At 38.9% G+C, this 24,598-nt stretch overlaps 2 protein-coding genes across 4 annotated transcripts; one reads left to right on the top strand and one right to left on the bottom strand.

Moving 5' to 3' along the window:
• The first annotated feature begins 6,567 nt into the window (after positions 1-6,567).
• Positions 6,568-12,862, top strand: LOC122005833 (integrin-linked protein kinase 1-like). Its single transcript, XM_042561054.1, has 12 exons — positions 6,568-6,968; positions 8,245-8,319; positions 8,436-8,531; positions 9,542-9,627; positions 9,733-9,853; positions 10,225-10,304; positions 10,471-10,533; positions 10,648-10,763; positions 11,060-11,145; positions 12,063-12,184; positions 12,504-12,615; positions 12,702-12,862. Exons 1-12 carry the CDS (start codon positions 6,657-6,659, stop codon positions 12,798-12,800), a joined length of 1,368 nt encoding a protein of 455 aa, XP_042416988.1. The 5' UTR covers positions 6,568-6,656; the 3' UTR covers positions 12,801-12,862.
• A 562-nt stretch (positions 12,863-13,424) lies between these two features.
• On the bottom strand, positions 13,425-18,806 carry LOC122005831 (protein SPA1-RELATED 4-like). 3 transcript variants are annotated; one of them, XM_042561051.1, is made up of 7 exons: positions 17,009-18,806; positions 16,777-16,934; positions 15,412-16,342; positions 15,208-15,354; positions 14,763-15,074; positions 14,601-14,660; positions 13,425-13,978 (listed from the first exon to the last, which is right to left on the bottom strand). In XM_042561051.1, exons 1-7 carry the CDS (start codon positions 17,675-17,677, stop codon positions 13,790-13,792), a joined length of 2,466 nt encoding a protein of 821 aa, XP_042416985.1. In that variant the 5' UTR covers positions 17,678-18,806; the 3' UTR covers positions 13,425-13,789. The 3 variants fall into 3 exon arrangements, with proteins under 3 accessions (XP_042416985.1, XP_042416986.1, XP_042416987.1); XM_042561052.1 differs by having other exon boundaries at positions 14,601-14,650; positions 17,009-18,805; XM_042561053.1 differs by lacking the exons at positions 13,425-13,978; positions 14,601-14,660 and having other exon boundaries at positions 14,797-15,074; positions 15,185-15,354; positions 17,009-18,805.
• Between the last annotated feature and the right edge of the window lie 5,792 nt (positions 18,807-24,598).

Raw genomic sequence — 24,598 nt, 5'->3', positions numbered from 1 at the left:
CCCCCCCTTCTAGCCGGCCCAACGGTCCTACAGAAAGATTCTAAAGTATGATTTGCATGTTAGACATGCTCTGTTTGTTGGTTAGTCTTAGGAAAATCGTACCAGTTCTACTGTAAATTTTGTACAAGTGTCGAACCTTTGCTTAAATAACCTATTGTGTTCTTTAGAAGTTAAATTAGGAATCACAAACGGAACTTAACATTATTGATTCCAAATTTAACTTATCTGTTTTGAATGGTTTAGACTTGGATCGCAAGCGAAACTTAACACTATTGATCCAAATCCACCTACGTTATAAATTCAATTAAATATTAATTTCCAAAATTGGCTTCCAGGACTGCATGGCGAGGCACATGACCTTCTTGGGTATGGGAGCATCAACCACCGTCTAGACAAAGCATTTTAAGGAAAGCTAATATTTAATTTCCTTATATAACTCTAGGTTTAACCAAAAAGAACAATCGAATCACAAATTCGAAAAACAAAGAAAAACACAAACACGAATTACTAATTCAAAAAACTAGATCTAATGCCTCTTGTGTTTGGAATTCATACAAAGAAAAATAACTAGCATGATGCGGAAAACAATTGCTAATTATACTTTTTCTTTGTATGCTAATAACCTCGAGATCTTCTACCGTATTCCTCGCCTCACCTTGGATGTCGTGTGGGCGACGATCCTCCAAGATGAACACCACCCAAAGCCTTCTTCCTCCTCCTCTAGAATTCGGCCACCACCACCACCAAGGAGTAAGAGAGCAAAGGGAAAAGAGAGGGAGAGAGGGGCCAGCCACCAAGAGGAACTCCACCAAGAGAATAAGAATTGTTTTCTCATGAGGCCTCCTCTCCCCTTCTTTTATATTACTTGCCAAAGGAAACTAAGGAAAGACTTTTTACAAAAATTAAAATCTTCCTCTTGTTTTTCCTTTTTCCTTTTTATTTTTCCTTTTCTTTTCTCTTGATTGAATCAATCACCAAATCAATGATTGACTTGATTTAATCTTGGCCGGCCCCTTGCTTGGGCACCAAGCAAGGGTGGCCGACCACTTATAGGAAGGAATAATAATTTTTTTTTATAAAATTTTACAAGAAGAAATCCTCTTATAAAATTTTACAAGCTCTCTTTCCTAAAGTGGATGTTAAAAAAGAAAGTTTTAAAAATTAAAACCATGTTTTAAAATTTAAAACTTCTCTTCAAAAATTCCCTTTTTAACATGAATAGAAATTTTTAATTTTAAAACTTCTCTTCCTTTTTTCTAAAATCATGAGGATGGTTAAAAAAGGAAAGTTTTAAAACTTTTAAAACTCTCTATTAAACCATGTAGCCTAATTCAAATAAGAAAATTTTTTAAAATTAAAATCTCTCTTTTAAAACTTATAGTTTTCTACAAAGAGAAGATTTTAAAAATTCAAAACGCCCCTCCTTGTTTGAATTAATGTGGTCGGCCCCCTCTTGCTTGGGCACCAAGCAAGGGGCCGACCCCTTAAGAGGATATGGTGGTCGGCCCTTGGCTTGGTCACCAAGCCTTTGGCCGACCCTCTCTTGGACACCAAGATGGGCTTTTAATGAGTGGTTTATAAGGCACTAATGAAGCTATGACAGGGACCTAGAGGAGAAATTGGTTTTGGGCTTCCGATGAGCTTGAGTATCCCGTGTTCGCCCCGAACATACAACTCAAGTTCATCAACAATAACTGATTTCACTAGAGAGTTATTGTTGCACTACCGCATCAATCCCAAATTACATTTATGGGCTCCTTCTTATCATGAGTGTATTAGTCTCCCTGTGTTTAAGATAACGAATGTCCACTAATTAAGTAAGTTACTGACAACTCACTTAATTAATATCTAAGTCCAAGAGTAGTACCACTCAACCTCATTATCATGTCGGACTAAGTCCACCTGCAGGGTTTAACATGACAATCCTTATGAGCTCCTTTTGGGGACATTCTCAACCTAGATTACTAGGACACAATTTCCTTCTACAATGAACAACACACACTATAAGTAATATCATTTCTCAACTTATCAGGCCTATTGATTTATCGAGCTAAATTTCACCCTTTAATAAGTTAAAGAAATAAATACTAAATAAATATGTTTGTTATTATATTAGGATTAAGAGTACACACTTCCATAATAACTAAGGTCTAGTTCTTTTATTAAGTCAGTATAAAAAAAAACTTACCTAAAATGGTCCTACTCAATACACTTAGAGTGTACTAGTGTAATTTGTTAGTCAAGTTAAACTAATACTTAATTACACTATGACTTTACCAATGGTTTATTCCTTTCCATCTTAGTCGTGAGCAACTATTTATAATTTATAAAGAGTTGATAACATGATCTTCTGTGTGTGACACCACACACCATGCTATCTATTTTATAAATTAATTGAACAACTATATTTAACAAATAAATATAGACATTTGACCAATGTGATTCTTTTATTTCAAAAGTAAATGTTTACAAAAGCTAGGCTTTTAGTATACACTCTAACACTGTTGTCAGCGGCACAAACTTCTAAAGGGGTACGGTGATATATGTTGGTCCCTTTGGAGGCTGGCAAGAGGGGAGGGGTGAATTGCCCTACAAAAATAAATCTAACCTTTCTCGGATATATCGACTAATTAACAAACACTTGTAACAATAAAGAGACGAGACTAATTAAAAGAGATTAGATACAGAGGGTTTACTTGGTTTGTAATCAGGGGATTGCTAATCCAAGGAAAAGAAGGCGCAGTATCTGATGATCTCCTCTGGGCGGAGTAGCCTCTTACAGCGTTGAGAGCACAGACAGAAAAGTAAAGCACTAAGAAACTGATTACAAGTGAGTTGAAAGATCTGTGCTAATCAGTGCTATATTTATAGCACTGGTCAGGGCGCCCTGAAGAGTCTGGGTGCCCTGGGGGGGGGGGATAAAATTTTATCCCCCAACGATCAGATCGAGTCAAAACTCGATCTGGTCAAAATCTTCGCTCCAGGCGCCCCGATACGTTCCGGGCCGTTGACTTTTGGGGTCGGGGCGCCCCGGTCAGCTCCGGGCGCCCCAGACCCCAAAAGTCAACTCTGGTTGACTTTTTCCGTCCGGTAGCTCTGCTTCGGTTCGGCTTGTCGCGGTCTGGGTCTTTAACTCTGGTTCCGCTAGCTTAGGTGATCTCGGCCATCCGGAATAGGGCTCGTGGTGTTGGTCATATTACATGTCACGTGACACCCCAAATTGATTAAAATTGAAACTCATTAAAATAAAAACAAATGTTGTAGTAAGGAGTCCCAAGTCGTATTTTTCCAAGGATAACTAGTAGATGTGTTTGAATTCTAGAATTGGTTATAATCAAATTATTACATCAACAAGATCAATTAAACTTCTCCATTTGATTCACATGGCAAATCGAATTCTACTACCATCAAAAATAAAATCAAAGAAGGTTCATTCTCATCAAACTAATATCAGTGAAGTATCATTAAACACAATCACACTAAATCCAATCAATCGAACCAAAGAATTTGTAAATCTTTGAATTGAACCTAAGCATTAACTTATAAAAATCAAAGTATCATTCAATTCACATTTACAATCAAATGGAACATTTAAACTCAAAAACTCAATCACAGTAACATTGAACAGAGGTACACAACCAATAATCTCCAGTTAACCATTCACCAATTAAACTCAATCACAACTACAATTAATCTCAAGAGCTTAAATTAAACATCCAACATTCAAGCAAGATCACAATCACAAGATCAATTCAATTGAGCAAGAAATTGCTGATTAAATAACCATCTACTAGTTAGCAGTTAACTCAACTACAAACAATTAAAACAAAATCTAGATTGTATAAATGAAATTGCAAATGGAATTCAGATATGAAATTGCAAATGGAATTCAAACAAGAACAAAATGGTAAGAAAATAAATCGGATCTAAAGATCTGAGCAAGATGAAGAACACAATTCAAAGACAAGATCAAGAAAACAAAAACCCTAAACGTTCCACAAACCACAAATCCTTGCCGCAAGCTTCTTCTCCCTGCTGTCACTACAAAATTGCCGTTGAGAACGCCCTTCGGCAATTTGCTTTAAATCTTGAGCTTCCAACTAATCTAACAGGATGATCATAGCCTCAAAGAAACGCCCTTCTAGCTCACACCCGACTGGAGTCCACATCGCGCGAAGAAACAGAGGTTAATTCTGGAATTTGCTTCACTCAACCGATTGATCAGATCGGCTGGAGTCGCTGATGGAAGGGCAATCGGAAGTGGGATCGGAAGCTTCTGGGAACGCCCTCGAGCTCAGATGCTGATGGAGATCACAGATCTGGGAACGCCTCTCGCCTGTGATCCGAATGTAAATCAGAAATCAACTCACGGACTGGGAACGCCTCTGCTGCTCTCTGTGTCCTCGGGCGGTGAACGCCGGAGCTCAGGGAATCGTCGTCGGTGAAGATAACTCACTCTTAGATCTGGAATGGTGAATGGGAGTTGCAGCCGTCGTGCGAAGAAGAAGAGAAACAGTGCAGAGAAATCGTGACGTCGAGCCTGAGCTTCATTGTAGCTTCTCGCGACCTTTTAAATCTCCTCAGATTTGATCGGACGGCTGGGATGCTTCGGAGCTAAATCAACGATGAAAGATAGCCTAAAATCCAATCCAACAGTACTGATCTTCATCTACAGTCCAGATCTGCTCCTCATTAGGTCGGATGGACCAGATGCTTGACGGATGGCTCAGATCTCTCTAATCTTGAATGAACGACTACGGTTGTTCTGGAGCTTGATCGCCTCATTTCGCCCTAAATTTGATCACAAATGTGGTCTGATCTGATCGGGTTCATGACCCTTTTGATGCCTACAAAATAATAATCAAATATTAGCATCAAATACCATGAAAATAAGGTAATTTACAATTAAGTTCAAAATCAAATGTAATTACAAAATGTAATGTAAACATGAGTTTAAACTATGAATAGATCATCAAAAATATACATTATGAATCAAAATAATATAGCAAAATAATGGTTATCAGCTCACCCGAACCCAAGTTCTGGCTTTCTCCTCGAGCAGCCTTCCTTCCCGGTTTCTCGTCCCTCGAAAGCCGCGCACGTTCTTTTCGTCCACTGGTGTACTCTTCCACGGTCACCTCGTCCCTCGGACGCACCGAGCCTGTCGGCTCTCTCCCCGTGCCATCCTTCTCGTTAGCCACGTCTTCCGCTCGACTTCCTATGTTCCTAAGCTCCTGCACATTTAGACACAAGGGTTAGATAAAACATGACCTAACTTAATTTGTTTGATCACATCAAAACACCTTGGGGTTCTAACAATATATGCTTATGGATCCCGTTATAGGCCGACCGAAAACCGCTCGACCGGGACATCACAATCTTGGTTGTAAGAGTAAGACTGCTAATATGTGTTTTCACTCGGTTGTCTAGTTGTTGGAGGGTTGTATCTCATCCGACCGGACATAAGGTCTGCTCGGGCGGGATGGTAGATCAAGAAATTTACTATTTATCTCTTAACTCCAATTATAAATTTGTAGAGGGTGGTCTTTCGGACAATCACATCCGACCGATATTAAGAGCCTATTCGATTAATCTTACGTAACTTGTAATCGTAGTTCTTTGACCGATTAATTTTGATCTCCATATCAATTAATTTTCAATGCTCTGATCCACTTTTAGTGGGTCATCTCTATTTCCGTATCATACAGCAATTGATAATTTTTGTTGAGTCAAATACAATCTCCTTTTTTTTATTGTTTTTTTTTACAAAAATGATTTTTCATTACTAACGACAATTTATTAATTCTCAACGATATCATTGTTATGACCTCGAGCATTGTTTGTCTTCATGCAACCGGATGAGTAGCCTCCTGTCCAAGGTCAACACGAGTCAAAGGCCGTCGGTGACATCCGCCGTTAGCACTCCAATTTAGCAATAATATAATTGTCTTACCACAAATGGGGGCCGCCCCATCCTTTACTTATGATCCAACCCTTCCAGCATAACAACCGTTGTCACCCTTTAATAACTTCCCTACTATAACACCCGTCTATCACGATGACTCATCAACTACTAATTGAGCACTCAATCAATCGTTTTCATAATCGGTTATTCATGGATATATTTCTATGTGTAAATTTTACTTTTTTTTTCTTAATAATATTTCCGCCTATTCATTCCATTCATCTAACCATTAGTATTAGTATTATTCTTCTTTTTTCTTTTTCTACCCTCTTTATGTTTTTGCCCTTCCGAAGTAATTAAATGTTCGAGAAACATTTGCCAGCACATCAGCGGTCACCGTACCTGTTTCCTGACTCGGCTGGAAAAGGAAATCTTTCAGGCTTATCCTAATGCGACACCGTGGAGCCAGAGGGGGAAGACAGCGATGAGTCTCGCCGGCGCCATGTCAACCGAAAACGCAACCGACGAGCGCATTAAGTCATCCAACGGTTCGTTGCTTTCTTTGATCGTACGGCTGCTCTCATCTACGATCCCCACCGCTGGCGTTTCCCAGCTGATTGCCAGAAATTACGACCTATTTACGACTCCGCCCACGCTATAAATTGTCGTCTCCTGACGCATGTTCCGTCCCCCAAAATTCTAGGCCCTTGACCTAGGGATCCCGATCCCCGGCGAGGCCTTTCCGCCGGCCATGGAGTCGAAGTCAAATGGAAGGTTCACTCTCGGCAAGCAGTCCTCGTTGGCCCCCTCCGGCAGCGATGAGGAGGGGTGGGCGGGCGTCCCCGACGAGATCGACGCCAACATCCGCCTCATGTACATGGCGAACGAGGGCGACGTCGGCGGAATCGGGGAGCTCCTGGACTCTGGCGTCGACGTCAATTTCCGGGACATCGACGGCCGCACTGCCCTGCACGTCGCCGCCTGCCAAGGGTTCGCGGACGTCGTCCGGTTACTGCTCGATAAGGGCGCCCAGGTGGATCCCCAGGACTGCTGGGGTAGCACGGTGAGTGGGAATGCCCCTCCTTTCCCCCCTCCCTCTATGTACTGCCTGTTGGCTTTGCCGTTGTTTCTGGAATTGATGTTAATCTCTGTCAACCATCCCGGAGTCGCATTCCTTAAATATGATGGACGGAATCGAGTCACAATAATGCTGGTGTCTGCTTGGCGTGTTCAGGAATATCGAAGCAAAACATTTGCCGTGCATTCTCCTTTTACTACCTTTAAACTATCGTCCTTACTAAATAGCGAAATTAATGGAAAGGAAGGGGAAGGAGGGTAACTTCCTTACACCCCGATTTCGGGTGTAAGGAAATAGTTCAATTGAGGGGTAAGGGAGGGTAAAAGTTCCCCCTCCCTCCCCTCACCTCCTTCCCAAACAAGGGCAAATGCCACCTTCCCTTTACTTACCCCTCCTTCACCTCCTCCCAAAGCCTAGTTTATACACAATCGTTATGGAGGTCATTGTGTTGCTTTCAATTTTGGACACATTTATACTTGGTTTTGACAATTTATGTATAATTGATAGCTTTATTTAGGAATTTTAATGTTTAGGCTGAAACACAAGAACACCGCCACCATCAAATCTGTGTTTGTCACTGCGTATATCTTATCCTTCTATTGAAGGTTTTATTACTAGTAATATCAAGGGCACTCTAGTCACTTTTTATTACATACCTGAAATAAAGGACACTATTTCAGAGAAGAAGGAAGTGATGCTACCATAGTCAAAATTCATTGATCTACCCTTATTTTAAGGGTACTCTCACCTTGGATCTGATTTCTAGATTGTACAATTTTTCTTTAAAATGGCTACTAAAGTATGAAACATGATACCAAAATATGAACTGAAATACTGGAGAAACCAAACTGTCAAATTTTGAGGTTGTGCTATTGAGATTGCAAAATTCTATTAGATGCTATAGTTTAGAGGAAGTAATTAAACATGATCTCTCAATATAATGTAAAATCCAACATTGATGGAATGGAATTGTCTTTCACCGTAGGTTCTGGTAGATAAACAATAATCCACACAAAAGATATGATAGAAGCTATTCTTTCTATTGTGCTGGTTTCATTGGAACCTTTCTGGGCCAACACTAGTCTACCTGAAACTTCAAACAAAAAAGTATGGGGAAAACTGAATTGTTATTTTGTCTGAAACTAATGACCTGGTAAACTTGTAGTCATGGTGATCTAATTACTGTGGTGATCGATGCACTGAATTGCATGTGTTTTCACTTATTTCAGAGTCAGATTTGTTTACATTCTTCTGCTAACAGCCTCTTGCAGATGCAATACATTATAAAAACCATGAAGTAATTGAGCTGTTGGAGAAGCATGGTGCCAAGCTAAAGGTATGACAGAAAGTATGTTACTCTTTGTAGTTAGATCAAACAGGAGACATTATACCACACACTAAACTCCTTGTTGTCTTATGGTATTGACTCTTGTTTTCTCGTACCATCCGTAGATTGCTCCTATGCATGTTGAGAATGCCAGGGAAATTCCTGAATATGAGATTGATCCCAGTGAACTTGATTTCACTAACAGTGTTAACATTACAAAGGTATATTCATACTTTCTTCATTCGCGACTATGAAAATGTGTGGTCTTACGTGCATTCTGTTAAAATCTCTCTTGCTTTGTTTTATGATCTTAGCAAGGGAAGATTTTTCTTTCATTTTTCTGCAACCTTTGCACTTCTGTCTAATTAACATCATCTTTTTTGGCTGGTATTATGAATTCCTTCTCCCACAGTTCCATTGTGGGGTATCTTCAGATTCAGTGGACATTAGTTCTAATTCCAAATTTATGTCAGCTTCTCTCTGCCTCAGCACATCTCAATGTTACTTTCTGTCATTTTCAATGCATCTTATATGATCTTGAACAAATATGCTTACGAGTTATTTGTTTCATAACTTCGTTGTATCATGTATATCATCTTCAACCTCAAAGCCACAACTATTATGTTGCAAACAATTCTTGTTTCTGACACTTGTAGTTGCATAATTACATAAGTTGAGTCAGTGGGATTAGTTGTATATGTAGGGCAATATTTTGGAAAATTCTATAGAACATGGAGCTTTTCTCAACATTCTTGTATAGTGTTGCGACCTTAACAAGCATAGCATATGCAAATTAATCACATAGCTAACCTATTAATAGTTGAGACCTTCTAGCTTATTCTTATACCTCTTTGATTGTATGTATAATCACCATTGTTTTCCTGAATTGTTAATTTGATTGGATTGAGTTGAAACTCGGGTTCTGTATTTGAAACAGTTCGCACTAACTAGCTTCAGCTCCTTGGAGTCTTTGTTATAAGCTACAAACAAATCAAAATTTTGTTTGTATTTTTATTTGAAGTGCAAAACAAAATTATTCCCTTGTCTGCTTTTTGTGAAGTGAATAGGAAAAAGACTTTTCGATTTCTAATCTCTCTAAAAATTTACAATTAGCCATATTCTGTTGCCTGTGCTCTATAGTTATTTGTTACTCTTTCTTTTTCATCATTAATGCAAACTTCAAGGATAGTAGTGCTAATTTTCTATTTGTTTCACCAATCTCATTTGCTAGGGAACATTCATCATTGCAAGATGGCGGGGAATTCAAGTTGCTGTCAAGAAGTTCAGCGATGAAGTAATGACCGATGAAGATAAATTGTGGGTTGGTTCTATATTTCATCATAATCTGTGTCTGCAATCTTTAATCTATACTGTGTATTGATTTTTCATACATCAATTAGAGTTTCTTTGTACACCTTGCAGAAGGGCATTCAGAGATGAGCTTGCATTACTTCAATTAATACGACATCCAAATGTTGTCCAGTTCTTAGGTGCTGTTACTCAAAGTAGTCCAATGATGATTGTCACAGAATATTTGCGAAAGGTTGCTCCTCAAACTGTAACCTTCTTTATGTTTAGGAAATTTTGAATTCATATATGTTTCTTTATACTATTTTCTAAATTTTATCTTATCAACTAATGCTATTTAAAACTTCCCATTTCCCTCCTTTGATGTGAACAATTTTTTCAAGATTTGGACACCTCTTCAGTATCATTTAAATGCCAACTGATCTATAGAAGAAGATTTGTTTTAATGCTCATCATAAGAATGCGTGTGTGCATGATGACAAATACAAGTTCAAAATGGAACATTTGTTTCAGTAACTTGTAACTTATTTGTGGGCTGCCAACAGAAAAATTTGTTTTTTTTATTAAGATTCGTTTCTTATTCCTTAATCATCCTCCTTGAGGTAGGGTGATCTTTGTGCCTATTTGAAACGGAAAGGAGCTTTGAAGCCATCAGTGGCAGTGCGATTTGCACTTGATATTGCCAGGTAAGTTGGTTCATCCTTTTATCATCCAATAGTACCAATTCACCTTCACATTTCTACTGGTTCCATTGGTGGGTGCTAATTTCAAACATTCATTTTGCTGAAGAGAACTGATTTTTCATTTTTTTATTAATCATCACTACCTGCTGTGTTATGACCAAACCTTCAGAGGGATGAATTACTTGCATGAGCATAAACCAGAAGCCATAATTCACCGTGATCTTGAGCCTTCGTGAGTGTTTAGATGCTCTTCTTTGTTGTGCACTGTGGTTTCCATATATTATTATTTTTTTGGAATACCCTTGATTGATTCTTAAGTTTGGCTTTCACTATTTCTGAGATACAGAAATATCTTGCGAGATGATACCAGGCATTTGAAGGTTGCAGACTTTGGTGTGAGCAAGTTATTGAAATTGACAAAGACTGTTAGAGAGGAAAGGCCATTAACTCTCGACACTTCATGTGAGTGATCTATGTTTCCTGTTTTCACTTATTTTGTAATGTATAAGCTCTTTTGTGATGCATGATATGATATTAATAAAGGAATAATCGAGATGGGCGTTATATTTTTGTGATTTGTTGCTCTAAAAATTTTATTTAATTGTTTGATACCCTTTTCTTGAACAAGCATTTTGTTTGCTTTTCCAAAATTATTGACATGTTTTCAACAGCATTTGTCTTTATAATAAAAGTTAATAGTCAACCTCAAAGTCGTTTTTTTTTGGATTTTCAATACGTGGCAATTATTTTATATGCAGGCAGATATGTGGCTCCCGAAGTCTACTATAATAAAGAGTATGATGTAAAAGTAGACGTCTTTTCATTTGCCTTGATTTTGCAGGAGGTATATGCTTCACTTACATGTTTGATTCTGATTTAATTATTATTTCAGATGTATCTATAACGTTTTTATCATAATTATTGTTGTCATTACCATAAACATCATTTTGCAGTTGAATTTATTAGAACCAAGGGTTAAAATCTTGCGTTGTGCCAATGGCACACTGAGATTTAATGTTGCTTTCTTGCACTGAGATGCGGAATAATACTGGCACAACAACTAAGAAAGTGCCCACGGGCTTCTTCCTCTATGATACATAGGCTTAGCACCCTGTCCTTTATGATTCTTCCTCATGGTTCCTTATGATCCGTCCACCACTTGAGACACAACATCAAATGAACTTTTCTAATTTTCTGTCAATTGACACCAAAACCTTACTTCCTCCAATGGACAGATGGGTTTGTGGCTTCTCTGCTTCCACAGTGCATGAAGCTTCCTCCATCGTTGGCAATGTGAGGCGCTGATCAAATAAGATGTGTTTCTGCTTCTAGATAAGCTTCCTCCCTCTTCTTTTCCTTCTCCTTTTGAGTGCACACGATCTTGTGCTATCCAGACTCAGAATGTGACTTTAAACCAAAATTCTATATGTCGAGACTTCAAAATTTTCTAGGAAATAATGGTTTGGATAATGAAACTTGTGTAGTGCGGAAAAAGTCTCATGTCATCATCTACTGTCTGGTTCTCTGAGTAAAAATTATACAAACATCAAAATATGTGAATATGTGCCAGTTTGCTTGCTGTTCAATATGTAGTTCTCATCTATCACTGTAACAAGTCTAGTTTAGTAAAATAAGATTCTTCACTATGAAACCATGCCAATAATGCTTCAACATTTTGTTCAAATAGGCTCTTGTTTTCAAATCCAATATGCGGTCAAATTGCATATATGTTTGACTCTAATGGTATACAACTCTTTGTAGATGATAGAAGGATGTCCGCCTTTTAGTTATAAACAAGATGATGAAGTTCCTAAAGCATATGCATCCAAGGAGAGACCACCATTTAGAGCTGCACCAAAACTGTACGCACATGGATTGAGAGAGTAAGCAATTTACGTGATTAAGTTTTCCTTATTTTTTCGAGTGTCCTTTTCATCATTATGGTTTTATTTTAATTTTTCATTTGGTTCTATATCCACCACCGGCAATTACAATCCTTCTGAGTTTGCACGTCCACCGGCTGTGAAAGCTAGTGCATTCAGTTGTGATCCGTATGTTTAGAATCAGTTCGATACAGCGTGCCTTATGTATGTAATACTAGTCTTGTGACAAAAAGACAAACATGGAACAAATTTTACAAGTTGTTCATTGGCGTTTCTATCCTTGTGAATTAAATGCTTGTTTTTCTTCTTCTCTGTATAGGTTGATCGAACAATGCTGGAGCGAAAATCCCGCTGACAGACCGACATTTAGAGAGATAATCAATGAGCTCTTGTACATCCAACACAGTATTATCAAAAAACAACGCTGGAAGGTTAAAAAAAACCTACAAACCTAGATTTTTCATTCTTTCTGGATGAAAACTTATTCAACTCATCGTTCTGATTGTTCCTTCGTCAGTTGTTTCGGTTGAAGTGCATTCAAAATTTCGAAGCCATGTGGAAGAAGGAAAAAGATCCTAAAAGCCTCTCTTCTCATTCATCCACCAGAAACATGTAACTGCAGTTGTGTATCTTCACGATCTTCTAATTTCATGGTTGATTTTTGAACATACTTGCAAAGGCGTCCACTTTTTAAGTCCTGGGGTTCACATTAATGCGTATATTATTCTAACTTTGCCGACTCACGGTCATATAATGCAGATTATTTTATATATATATATGACCGTGCAGATTATTTTATATATATATATATATATAATTCACCTAATTAATTATTAAATCCAGAGCACATATATTGGTATGGACTATTGGAAATGTTAGCCAATTAATGCTGAATAAGCCTTAATTTATAGTTTATCTTGCTGATGACTTGTAAAAATGAGCAATAACTGTCAGTAGACTAAAGGAATAATTATTTTGTTATGAATATTGAAATAGAATTTCACCGAAATTAATATTTTAATTTTTTAGAATTATATTAAATCGTGGGGGTTCCTAGTTGGTTTAGTTTATCCGGAAGAAGTGGGAGAAAAGACATGAGAGAAGAGATGGATTATGAAGGGAAAAAACATAATTAGGAATATATATATATTTTTTATAATTTTAAATTAGTTATAATATGCTAAAAACAATAAAATAACATAAATTTCATCTATTAGAATAACTTTTTAACAATCAGCCAGAAGAGTAAAAATCTCTATGGAAGAGTCTTTCATAGGAAATGCAACAAAAAGATCCTTTGTAACCAATTTAAACCTCAATCAACAAAACCATTCAAAGTTGCAACACTCGCGAAGAAGTCGTGCTCGCATATGGTACTCATCCCAACCTAAGATCCACATATAACTTTGTTGATTGTGATCAACATTTAACTCTCCTCAACTCATATATAAACATATGAATATGTTACATGTACCTCAAATCGAATGCTTTATACAAAACAATTCCCTCTTTGTATAAAACAACACAATTCTACCTTCTCCCCCTTTAACTACACAGCTTCAAAAGCTTAGCAGCAGTGTCTTCATTCTTCCTCGGAACTAAGAGTTAGACCATCTCCAAGAACTTGATGCTGCCACTCGAGTTGGCTGCGAGCAGCATCGTTGACTGACCTTGCCAGCAGACACAAGACACAAACTGTGTGGCGTCATTGTTTGACTGGGATGATATTTGGTCGGCACTCCCAAATTTGTAAGACAAGATAGGCATAGGGAATGATTTATGATAGACAAAGACCTGCACGAGGATACGGAGAACGAATTGTAAGAATCACGAACAAAAGCATTTCTACAAATGTAATCTGTACTCAGTTCCGATAGGACAATCAGCATTGTTAACATTTACTATCAAGAAGAGGAAGCTAGAAAGAAACTAGGAAACCGATAGCAATGGCCTCGAGTGGGAATGTGACTAGAGAAGGTTATAGTTCAGCTGTGTTGGGGTTTAGGAAGGATTGAGCTGGGTCAAACAGAGCATAGTTCGCCCAAATTGGTAGAATGGGATCGAGCCTAGTAGAGAGTAACCACATGGCGAGACCTCATATGCATGCTTGAGCTACCTCAATAGTTTTAACAGCTCAGACACGCATCAAGATATGGTTATTCAGATTTTAAGCACATTGATCGATACCAATCATATGGGCACACATGGTGCATCCTAAAGCCTCTGAGACGAGTTGACAACTCTTCAACCAATAGATGGGGCAACACGAGCTCAATGTAGAAGAATTCTACGAAAAATAAAAACTCGGAATGGAAGAAAACTAAGAGGATATAAGCACTTGTGTTCGATATTTTCCCAGGTCCTTCTGAACATAAGAAGCCTAATAAATAACAATTACTTTTAATATGAGGCATACCTCATTTGTTTCCGAGCCAGTGGCAATATATCCATCGTATACTGATAGACCTACAAAGTTCTGGAATCATGATGATAGACAGACTAAGTGATCAATTACCATAGGAAATATTTAGCAAAACTAGATCGATGAGAATTCTTTCAGCAGGAGAACTTGAAGTACCTGATTGTTTGTATGACCTGAAAAGGTTTGAAGTATATTGTCAGCTGCACTCGTTGTACATGTAGGCAAATTCCATAGCGTCAACGTATTATCGGTGGACGCAGAGACAAGATGTGATGCATCTAGATACCTCACATAGCTCACAGTTTTTGTATGACCGGGTAATGTACAAAAAGGCATCCTCAAGTTCCGGAGATCATAGCAATAGACCCGATGATCAGCTGAACCAACTGCGAGTGAGTATGCAGAATCTGGATGAAACTGAACAGAACAAACATTAGCCTTGGTTCTGATAGAACCGGTGCTTCCAGCCTGCAAGATGAAACATTTTAAATGCAAGTTTTATCAACTTGTTCGTGATGAATTTCGATCTTAATCTTAAAATTGACTATGCGGCATACATAATTCAAAAGCAGACATACAGCATGTGTAAGAATAGAATTGCCTTATTAATACTCCACAGCTTCACGGTACCATCATCGCTTCCACTAACGAACTTCGTTGGGTCGGTGAGTGAAAAATCAACGGACCATACACGTCTCTCGTGTTCCTTCATTTCAGCCAAACTTTGACTTCTTGTAACATCCCATACCTGCATGATTTAACAGTTAATTTCGTATCGAATTCAATATAATCAAGAAAAGATTACCTTCACTACACCTTCAAAGTCGCTCGAAGCTATCTGGCTCTTGATATAACTGTTCCAACAAATACAACTGAGTTTTGATTTGTTAATCATTTCGACAATGGGATAATGAATATCTCGATCTTTATTTAGAATCATATCGCATTCAAAGACTTTGATTTTCTTATTCACACCAGCAGTAGCGAAAAACTCCTTGTCCCTATCGAAACCCATGGAACATACTAAGTTCATGGTATTCAACAAATCGCCCTGCTTCAAGTTCACCCTAACTTTCAACTTGCTGAAAGACAGGTATTTACACAAGTCCTCAAGAAATGAACTTACTACCCATTTGCCTTCCCTTCCACCACCATGTCCTTTAAGAACTGTATCGTCAATCGAACTCCGCTCGGTCCAAACAGCTGATCCAGTGCCACTCCTCGAAACTGGCACGAGCTTATTTGGTGGTCTGTGTGTTGATTTTGATTTCCTGCATCTTGCAGAAAAGTAAGCTGCCTCCAACTTTTTGAAGTTCTTCATCAATCTCGAACTCCTTACCGCTATATTCTGCTGATGAATCTGCAATTCTGTCACTGATTCTGGATCCTCAGAACCTAAATTATTGAGCTTGTTCTTATAATCTGGTCTGCAACGTTTTCTTGCAGGTTGATCAATTTTTGTGAATAATGACGACGAGTGTCCATCTCTGTTCAATTTTAGAAATGAATTCTGTGTGAGGATAGACCTCTGATCTTGGATCTCTTGAATATCAGAAGAGATACAAGCAATAGCGTCATGCAATCTATGAGCAACATCTAGCTTTTGATACTGCAAATGCAAAAGAAACTCCCTAAGCAATTCTTGATCTTCTATCTCTTCTGAAATCTTTGATACGGATTCTCCCTCTTCCAAAAAATTTATTTGTCGATTGAGGAACTCACTACGCAACACTTCACTGAAAAAAGGCCACATAAAAGACAACTGAATCAAACATATACAAATTCCATACCGAATGGACGATTATCGAAGTATTATGATAAAAATGGAGCTCAGATTACTGTTAGTTCGATACAAGTTAATTCTGCATCTACTAAAGCAAGCTATGCGAGATGAACTATAGCATTCGCATTGGAACTCCTACATTTTGTGCATAGTTAACAAAGCACTATAGATTAACCAGCCCTTAGACTAAAGGAAGTGACTGAAATTATCTCCTTTACAGAGATCATATGCTACAATCCCGAAGGGTACCGAACTTTCTATTTCGATTTGGATCTCATTTCATCAACTGAAAATGAGGTGTGGATCCATAATTTATCAAGGCAACATCATGCAGATGCATGCAGCATGATCAGATGAGCAAGTAATGGAGCTCTACCATGAACTGACCTCATCTTGGGCCGGGTGTCCGGCTGAGGGTGTAACAGCCACAGGCAGAAAGAAGCTTCCTTTGGCCAGTTGAGCAGCAGCTGCCGAGGAAGGATGCGATGCCGGAGGTCAGCCATGGCGGTCAGTTTATCCTCCAATGAGTCGAAGGCACAGAACAACTGCACAACAAGGAGCAATGAGCTCGATCGAGAAGCAGATGAGTAGAGGAGCAAGATGCAAGTAGTGCCGCAACCTCAAACAGGAGGACGCCTAATCGGAAAACGTCGGAAGCATATGTGGCGGGAGCGCCGTCGGCTTCCTCTGGGCTGGTGTACCAACTCGATTCCATAAGCAAGATCGGTTTCGTTGGGAAGGTTGTCTTTTCTGCATTGCCGTCGGCGTCCCTGAGCAGGGAGGAGGGGCCCTCGGGAAACGCTTCAGTGCCCTCGCCTTGAGCGGAGGAAGACGACCCGCCGAGGCCAGAGGTGGAGCAAGAAGCAGACTCGATGAACGAGACGCGGTTAAAAGGCGATATCACGAAACAAGAGGGCCGCACGTTGCCGACGACGACGCCCTGCTTGTGTGCCGCCTCCAGAACCTGCCGGAACACGTGCAAGCACTCGAGGAGCTCCACCGCCCGTCCCGGCCGGTCGAGCCATTCCCGAAGACTGACATCCCCGGCGCCACCGCCAGCGCCGTTGCCACCGATTCCGAAGGAGAGCAAGCGGCGTAGCTCCTCCTTCTCCTCCTCCCTCACAAAATCCTCTTTTTTCTTCTCTTCCTCCTCCTCCTGATCCCAACCCCAGATGCATCCGTTTGGGCCACGGGAAAAATCAATACTGCCACTGAAACCGGCGCCGTCTGCTGCACGGGACGCCGATGACGACCGCGCCCGCCCCGACGTCTCCTCTGAACCATCCATCTTCTTCGCCCCGTGCCTCTCTACCTCCTCCACCAAATCCCTTCCGATCAAATCAAACCGAAGCAAAAAAGGCAAACCGGCGCCTTGCTCCCTCTCCCCGCTCGCTACCTCAGAGACTAAGACAAAGCGAGCATTCGCAAACGAGAACCACCAAGCAAAGGGCGGATCAGGATTACCAGACGCCGCGGAGGCGAAGAGAGCCGCAAAGTCCCACCTTTGATTCGGTCCCTTCGCTTCCGCTCCTTCCCCTTTCCCTTTCTCTTTCTCTTTCTCGCCACCCTTCGCTCGATTCCTCTCTCCTCTCTCCACCTCTCTCCTCTCTCCTCTCTCAGCCCACCTTTAATCGCGAATACTTGGCGGCCGCTTGGCATGCCGTGAAACATTGCTGCGCCTGGCGCTGCGCTGCATTCTGGACCACGAAACCGAACGTAGTAATGCGGTAAACAGTAGGACCGATACTGAGGGTGCGTCTGGGAAGCCGGACAAAGAGTCTACGTGGAGCCGCAGCATTAGCAAAGGGATCCTGTTCGCTGCCTGGCCGACCGCACGCGCTCGGCTCCTATGGCGATGGCCAGCTACGTGGCCTATCGCTGGTCCGCAAAGGAGGCAGGACAAGGCTGTTGAGCTGATGCGGAGTTGGGTGGTTCGCAGCGGCCAACAGCCAGCAGCAGTCGCTGTCAACTGTGCGCCCGAAGTGTTCGACGGAATGCGCAAGACAGAAGTTGTGCGACGGAGAAGCCGGAAGCGTCGGGTCGTGCACTCGTGCATGGATATTAGCTTATAAATAAATAAGTATAAAACATTATATATAATTATATTATAAAAAAATATATAGTTGTGAGGATATATATAAAAAGAGGATTTCCCCCTCTTTTCGTCTCATTTCACTCTCGATTTTCCCCTTTCGTTTCCCTGGGCCATTTTAGGGTTTTGCAAGTGGGAGGCGAAGAAGAAGGCGCTTCTGTTCTGTAGGCGTCGCCTAGGTTTTGCGGGCTTCTCCAGCGGCAAAATCGATGGCGCTCGAGGAAGGATGACTCATTCGGTCCGTCACCCTGATCTTTGTCCTATCGGCGGCGACAACTACTAGCATTTGGTACCAAACCACCAATCATTCAAAAGAAAAAAAGAAGCCGCCTTTTCCTGTTCCAGGCTTCCACGATCGCCAACCAAAAGGTCATCCTTTTACCAGCCTTCTTAATTCTCTGCTCTGTCCTTTTCAATATTTCTCGCATTCCACATTGGGAAGAGTTGAATTGTAACAGGTAGCAGCGACTTGTGATTCGTTCACATGCATCTCAACAGTCCTCTATTGTTCGGTTTGAATTTGCATGCCCAAAACACGACTTTGAATAGGTCGGGCCGCTTGCAGCCACTAAAAAAAACAAAAAATCTATTAGGAGCGAATGTTTACAACGAATTTAAATTTTATTCCAAATTTTTCAACAAAATTTACAACAAAATAATAAATTATTCCAAATTTTTCAACAAAATTTACAACAAAATAATAAATTGTTCCAAATTAACAACAAATTTAGCAACAAAATAAATTCGTTGCAAATTAGCAACAAAAGATATTTTGTCGCTAATATTGTTGCAAGTTAACGACAAAAAAAAAATATTTGTTGCAAATTTTACAACGAATAATATTTTCATTACAAATTTTGCAACGAATAATTTCTTCGTTGCAAATTTTGCAACAAATAGTATTTTCGTCGCAAAAATTGCAATGAAAATATTATTTGTTGGAATTTCATTGGAAACATTTCCAACGAATCTGCCAGTTCGTTGGAAATTTCCAACGAATTCCAGATTCATTGCAAAGTATACAATGTCATAAAAACCCGTTTGACCGACCTAGAGACCTAGGAATCAGATGAAACAAGTTCCTATGTGCTCCTCTTGGTCTCCTGATTCTATAGATGAGCTCAAATATTTTTTTTGATATAAGATGAATTTTTAACATCTAGGTCAATTTGATGAATTTGAATTTAAGCATGAAAGTGTTAGAGTTTTAAATCAAATTGAAGTATAGTTGAACTTGTTACATTTACAAAATAATGTTAGAATGCTCAGAACGAGACGAAATCAGTTTGTTTGCGTTCGTAAGGTTCTCGCGATTATATCCATGAATTAAAAATAATTTTGGTGCTAATGTATTTTGATCTGTGAATATTTAAACCTGAATTTAATTTTCCTAACACAATGAGAATTGAAAAATAAAGAAAAAAATATATGAGGAAAAAAAATATTTGAGTGCATATATAAAATCAGAATAAATAGAGGAGCACATAAGAACTGGTTTCATCCGATTCGGAGGTATCTAGGTTGGTCAAACGAGTTTTTAAGACATTGCATACTTTGCAACGAATCTAGAATTCGTTAGAAATTTCCAACGAACTGGAAGATTCGTTGGAAATATTTCCAACGAATCTACCAATTCGTTGGAAATATGAACTGGAAGATTCGTTGGAAATATTTCCAACGAATCTACCAATTCGTTGGAAATATTTCCAACGAATCTGCCAATTCATTGGAAATTTCCAACGAATTCCAGATTCGTTACAAACTCTACATTTTCTTAAAATCACGTTTGACCGACCTAGAGACCTCCGAATCGGATGAAACCAGTTCCTATGTGCTCCTCTTGGTCTCCTGATTCTATAGATGAGCTCAAATATTTTTTTTGGCATAAGATGAATTTTTAAAATGTAGGTCAATTGGATGAATTTGAATTTGAGCATAAAGTGTTAGAATTTTAAATTAAATTGAAATATAGTTGAACTTGTTAGATTTACAAAATAATGTTCGAGTGCTCAGAATGAGGCGAAATTAGTTTGTTTGCGTTCGTAAGGTTCTCGTCATTATATCCATGAATTAAAAATAATTTTGGAGCTAATTTATTTTGATCTGTGAATTTTTAAACCTGAATTTAATTTTCCTAACACAATGGGAACTGAAAAAATAAAGAAAAAAAATATATGAGGGAAAAAAAATATTTGAGAACATATATAAAATCAGGATAAATAGAGGATCACATACGAACTAGTTTCATCCAATTCCGAGGTCTCTAGGTCGGTCAACCGTGATTTTAAGAAAATATAGAGTTTGCAACGAATCTGGAATTCGTTGGAAATTTCCAAAGATTCGTTGCAAAGTATGCAATGTCTTAAAAACCCGTTTGACCGACCTAGAGACTTCCGAATTGGATGAAACCAGTTCCTATGTGCTCCTCTTGGCCTCCTAATTCTATAGATGAGCTCAAATATTTTTTTTTACATAAGATGAATTTTTAACATCTAGGTCAATTGGATGAATTTGAATTTGAGCATGAAAGTGTTAGAGTTTTAAATTAAATTTAAGTGTAGTTGAACTTGTTAGATTTACAAAATAATGTTCGAGTGCTCAGAACGAGGCGAAATCAGTTTGTTTGCATTCGTAAGGTTCTCACGATTATATCCATGAATTAAAAATAAATTTGGAGCTAATTTATTTTGATATGTGAATTTTTAAACCTGAATTTAATTTTCCTAACACAATGGGAAATGAAAAAATAAAGAAAAAAATATATGAGGGAAAAAAAATATTTGAGAACATATATAAAATCAGGATAAATAGAGGAGCACATAGGAACTGGTTTCATCCAATTCCGAGGTCTCTAGGTCGATCAACCGTGATTTTAGGGAAATGTAGAGTTTGCAACGAATCTGAAATTCATTGGAAATTTCCAACGAATTCCAGATTCGTTGCAAAGTATGCAATGACTTAAAACCCCGTTTGACCAACCTAGAGACCTCGAAATCGGATGAAATCAGTTCCTATGTGCTCCTTTTGGTCTCCTGATTCTATAGATGAGCTCAAATTTTTTTTTTTTGACATAAGATGAATTTTTAACATCTTGGTCAATTGGATGAATTTGAATTTGAGCATGAATTGAAAAAATAAAGAAAAAAACTATATGAGGGAAAAAAGAATATTTGAGAACATATATAAAATCAGGATAAATAGAGGAGCACATAGGAACTAGTTTCATTCAATTCCGAGGTCTCTAGGTCGATTAACCGTGATTTTATGAAATTATAAATTTTCCAAAGAATTAAATTTGTTGGAAATTTCCAACGAATCTACAATTTCGTTGGAAATTTCCAACGAATCTACAGATTCGTTGGAAATTTCCAACAAATTTGGGGTTGATGGAAATATCCAACAAATAATTATGTTGTTGGAAATTCGTTGGAAAACCCTAATATTAACTCCACCCAGCCCGTTCTTTTCTCCTTGCCCTAATTTTTCTCCTTTCCTGTGTGACGGCGGTTGCGCGACCTAATTTTTCCGCCCATCTCTCTCAACCGGTAAGCCTTGTTTTTGCTTCGTCGATCTCATTTCCTTGTTTTTGCTCCAGAAGCTTTTCAGAAGTTCAGAAATTGTAACAACACTTGTGTGCTTCCACTACTTTGATTAGCTTCTTTCTTTTTGTGCCTACACTGCTGTAAACAAGGTTTCTCCGCCTGAAGGAGTTCTTAGTGCAATCATCTTCCTTGGATTAACAACCTCCCCGGTTGTAACCAACTCAAATCCGGTGCCTCGTTTTTATGCTTTATTTTCTGCTTAATCTATTTTTCAAGTGTTAGCTTAATTGTTCGAGAAAGGGTTGTGTTTTATTCAGGGCTATTCAACCCCCCTTCTAGCCGGCCCAACGGTCCTACAAGTGGTATCAGAGCCGAGGCGCTTCAGGAGGACTAACCGCCGAACGAAGCAACGAAATGGCCGGACCAAGCATCCACCCGCCGAAATACGAAGGGGATTTCACCACATGGAAAAAACTGATGCAGGTATTTCTTACAACCGATATTGAACTATTTTTAATAATGAAATTTGGCTTTGAAGCTCCAGAGGACAAGGAAATAGATAAATGGACAAAAAAGGAGCAGGCTGACTTCGTGGCGAACGGCAAAGCAGAGTACTTCCGCCTCAAGAAGTCAACAGGATCGGTAAATACAACTCGGCAAAGGAACTTTGGGAAAAGTTCCTCGAGCTGCACGAAGGGACGTCCGAAGCCAAGCTTGCCAGAAGAGATCTGTTTCGGAATCAGCTCACAAACCTGCGACTTGGGGAAGACGAGACAGTCGCACATCTGCACTCCAGAATTAAAGAAATAATCACCGGACTCACGAATCTCGGAGAAGAGGTAAGCAACCGAGATTCGCTCAGGTACGCATTAAATTCATTTCCGAGAAATTCAAAATGGGCATCACTAGTAGATACTTTTTACATTTCTAAGGACTTAGAAAAAATTTCATTAGAAGAATTTTTTTCAACATTTGAAGTCCATGAGTCAAGATGTGCAGGAATGAAGGAGCCCAAGAACAACGTCGCCCTTAAAGCTTCGAGAGACGAACCTGAGTCGGAATCCTCTCTCGACGACGAGGAAATGGTAATGATGGTAAGAAGATTCAAGAAACTTTGTAAATCTAGATCTACTAACCATCCACAGGGGAAGAAGAAAAGGATGATCCGCTGCTACCACTGCGACGAAGAAGGGCACGTCAAGGACAACTGCCCCAAGCTGAAGAACAAAGACAACGAGAAGGGAAAGAAGCCTTTCCAGAAACGAAAGGCTCTGAAAGCGACGTGGGACGATACGTCATCCGAATCGGAAGTCGAAGCATTCTCCGGACTCGCACTAATGGCGAGCCATCAAGACGACGACTGCGATTCAAGCTCTTCCGAAATGAGCATCGAGAGCATCGATGAAGGGGGAGACACGTCGGAAGAAAGCAGCAGCTCAGGGGGAGAAACGGACAACGAGATCGACAAGGTAAGTCAGGTACGATCTCTTCCTCCCGATAAAATGTTTAAGTTCGTTAAACTGTTAACAAAAGACTGCTGCAAATTAGAAAGTGAAAATAAAAATTTAAAAGTAATTCTAGCTAAGTCTTGTGCCTTAGAAGAATTAGATAAATTAAAATTGAAAAATGAAAAATTGGAATTAGAAAATCAAAATTTGAAAATTCAAATAGATAACTTAAAGAACTATGCATGTTCATCTAAAACCAATTTTAGAAGATTTAATAATTTAAATTGGTACTTTAAATATCACCCGGGACAAATCAGGAACATCTCAAGAAAACATGTCCCCAAAAACCTTTTAGTTAATCCAGTAGGTTGGAACCTATATTGGGTTCCTAAATCATGCTTAAATTAATTTTAAAATTAAAATTAGCGCCTTGAGTGAGAAAATTAAACAAATAATTTCTTTATGAGGCTTTGTCTAAGGAAGTGGTTGTTGCTCCAATAACCAAGAAGGCCTAGTGCCTCGCCACGACCTGGAAGCCAAAATATTGAAATAAATATTTAATTAACTTACTAATGAAGCATTAATACAAGAATTAATTAATGCTTGAAAAAGGTTATTCAAAACATTTTTTTTCAAATTAGAAATTTACTTAGAATTTTTTTTATATATTCTCAAAAATCATTTTTTTTTAAGTTAAGAATCTTTCTAAACAAGAAATCTCAGCTTAAATTACTTAGAAAAACTTTCTAAATTTCTTAAAAACTTAGAAATTTTTTTAGAAATACTTTTCTAAGTCTTTAACCCTTAGATTATTTTTCTGGGAACCCCATTTTTTTGTGATCAAAGGGGGAGAAGGAAAAGTATAAGTCTAGGGGGAGGTAGGTAGATAATTTTTCTATCTTTTTGCACTTAAATTGAAAATTAAGTTAATTTACTTAATGGTATTTAATGTCTATTTTTAGCCCTAACTTAACTTGGGTTGATCACACCAAAAAGGGGGAGATTGTTGGAACCCCAAGGTTGTTTTGGTGTGATCAACAAGTTAAGTTAGGTCCTGTTTGTTTCTAACCTTGTGTCTAAGTGTGCAGGAGCTTAGGAGCACAGGTACTCGAGCGGAAGACGCAGCT

The sequence above is a fragment of the Zingiber officinale genome, chromosome 7B, assembly GCF_018446385.1.
Source record: "Zingiber officinale cultivar Zhangliang chromosome 7B, Zo_v1.1, whole genome shotgun sequence".
Lineage (NCBI taxonomy): Eukaryota > Viridiplantae > Streptophyta > Magnoliopsida > Zingiberales > Zingiberaceae > Zingiber > Zingiber officinale.
The sequence above is the reverse complement of the archived record's forward strand: the minus strand, read 5'-3'. Positions and strand labels throughout refer to the sequence as shown.

Excerpts from the sequence above, each read along its gene's own strand:
- LOC122005833 (XM_042561054.1), top strand. The coding sequence starts at position 6,657 with ATGGAGTCGAAGTCAAATGGAAGGTTCACTCTCGGCAAGCAGTCCTCG. Across the intron at positions 8,532-9,541 it reads ACAGTGTTAACATTACAAAG|GGAACATTCATCATTGCAAG; the intron begins GTATATTCATAC and ends CTCATTTGCTAG. Across the intron at positions 10,534-10,647 it reads CACCGTGATCTTGAGCCTTC|AAATATCTTGCGAGATGATA; the intron begins GTGAGTGTTTAG and ends TCTGAGATACAG.
- LOC122005831 (XM_042561051.1), bottom strand. The coding sequence starts at position 17,677 with ATGGATGGTTCAGAGGAGACGTCGGGGCGGGCGCGGTCGTCATCGGCG. Across the intron at positions 14,661-14,762 it reads CAGGTCATACAAACAATCAG|AACTTTGTAGGTCTATCAGT; the intron begins GTACTTCAAGTT and ends TCATGATTCCAG. Across the intron at positions 13,979-14,600 it reads CTGGCTCGGAAACAAATGAG|GTCTTTGTCTATCATAAATC; the intron begins GTATGCCTCATA and ends ATCCTCGTGCAG.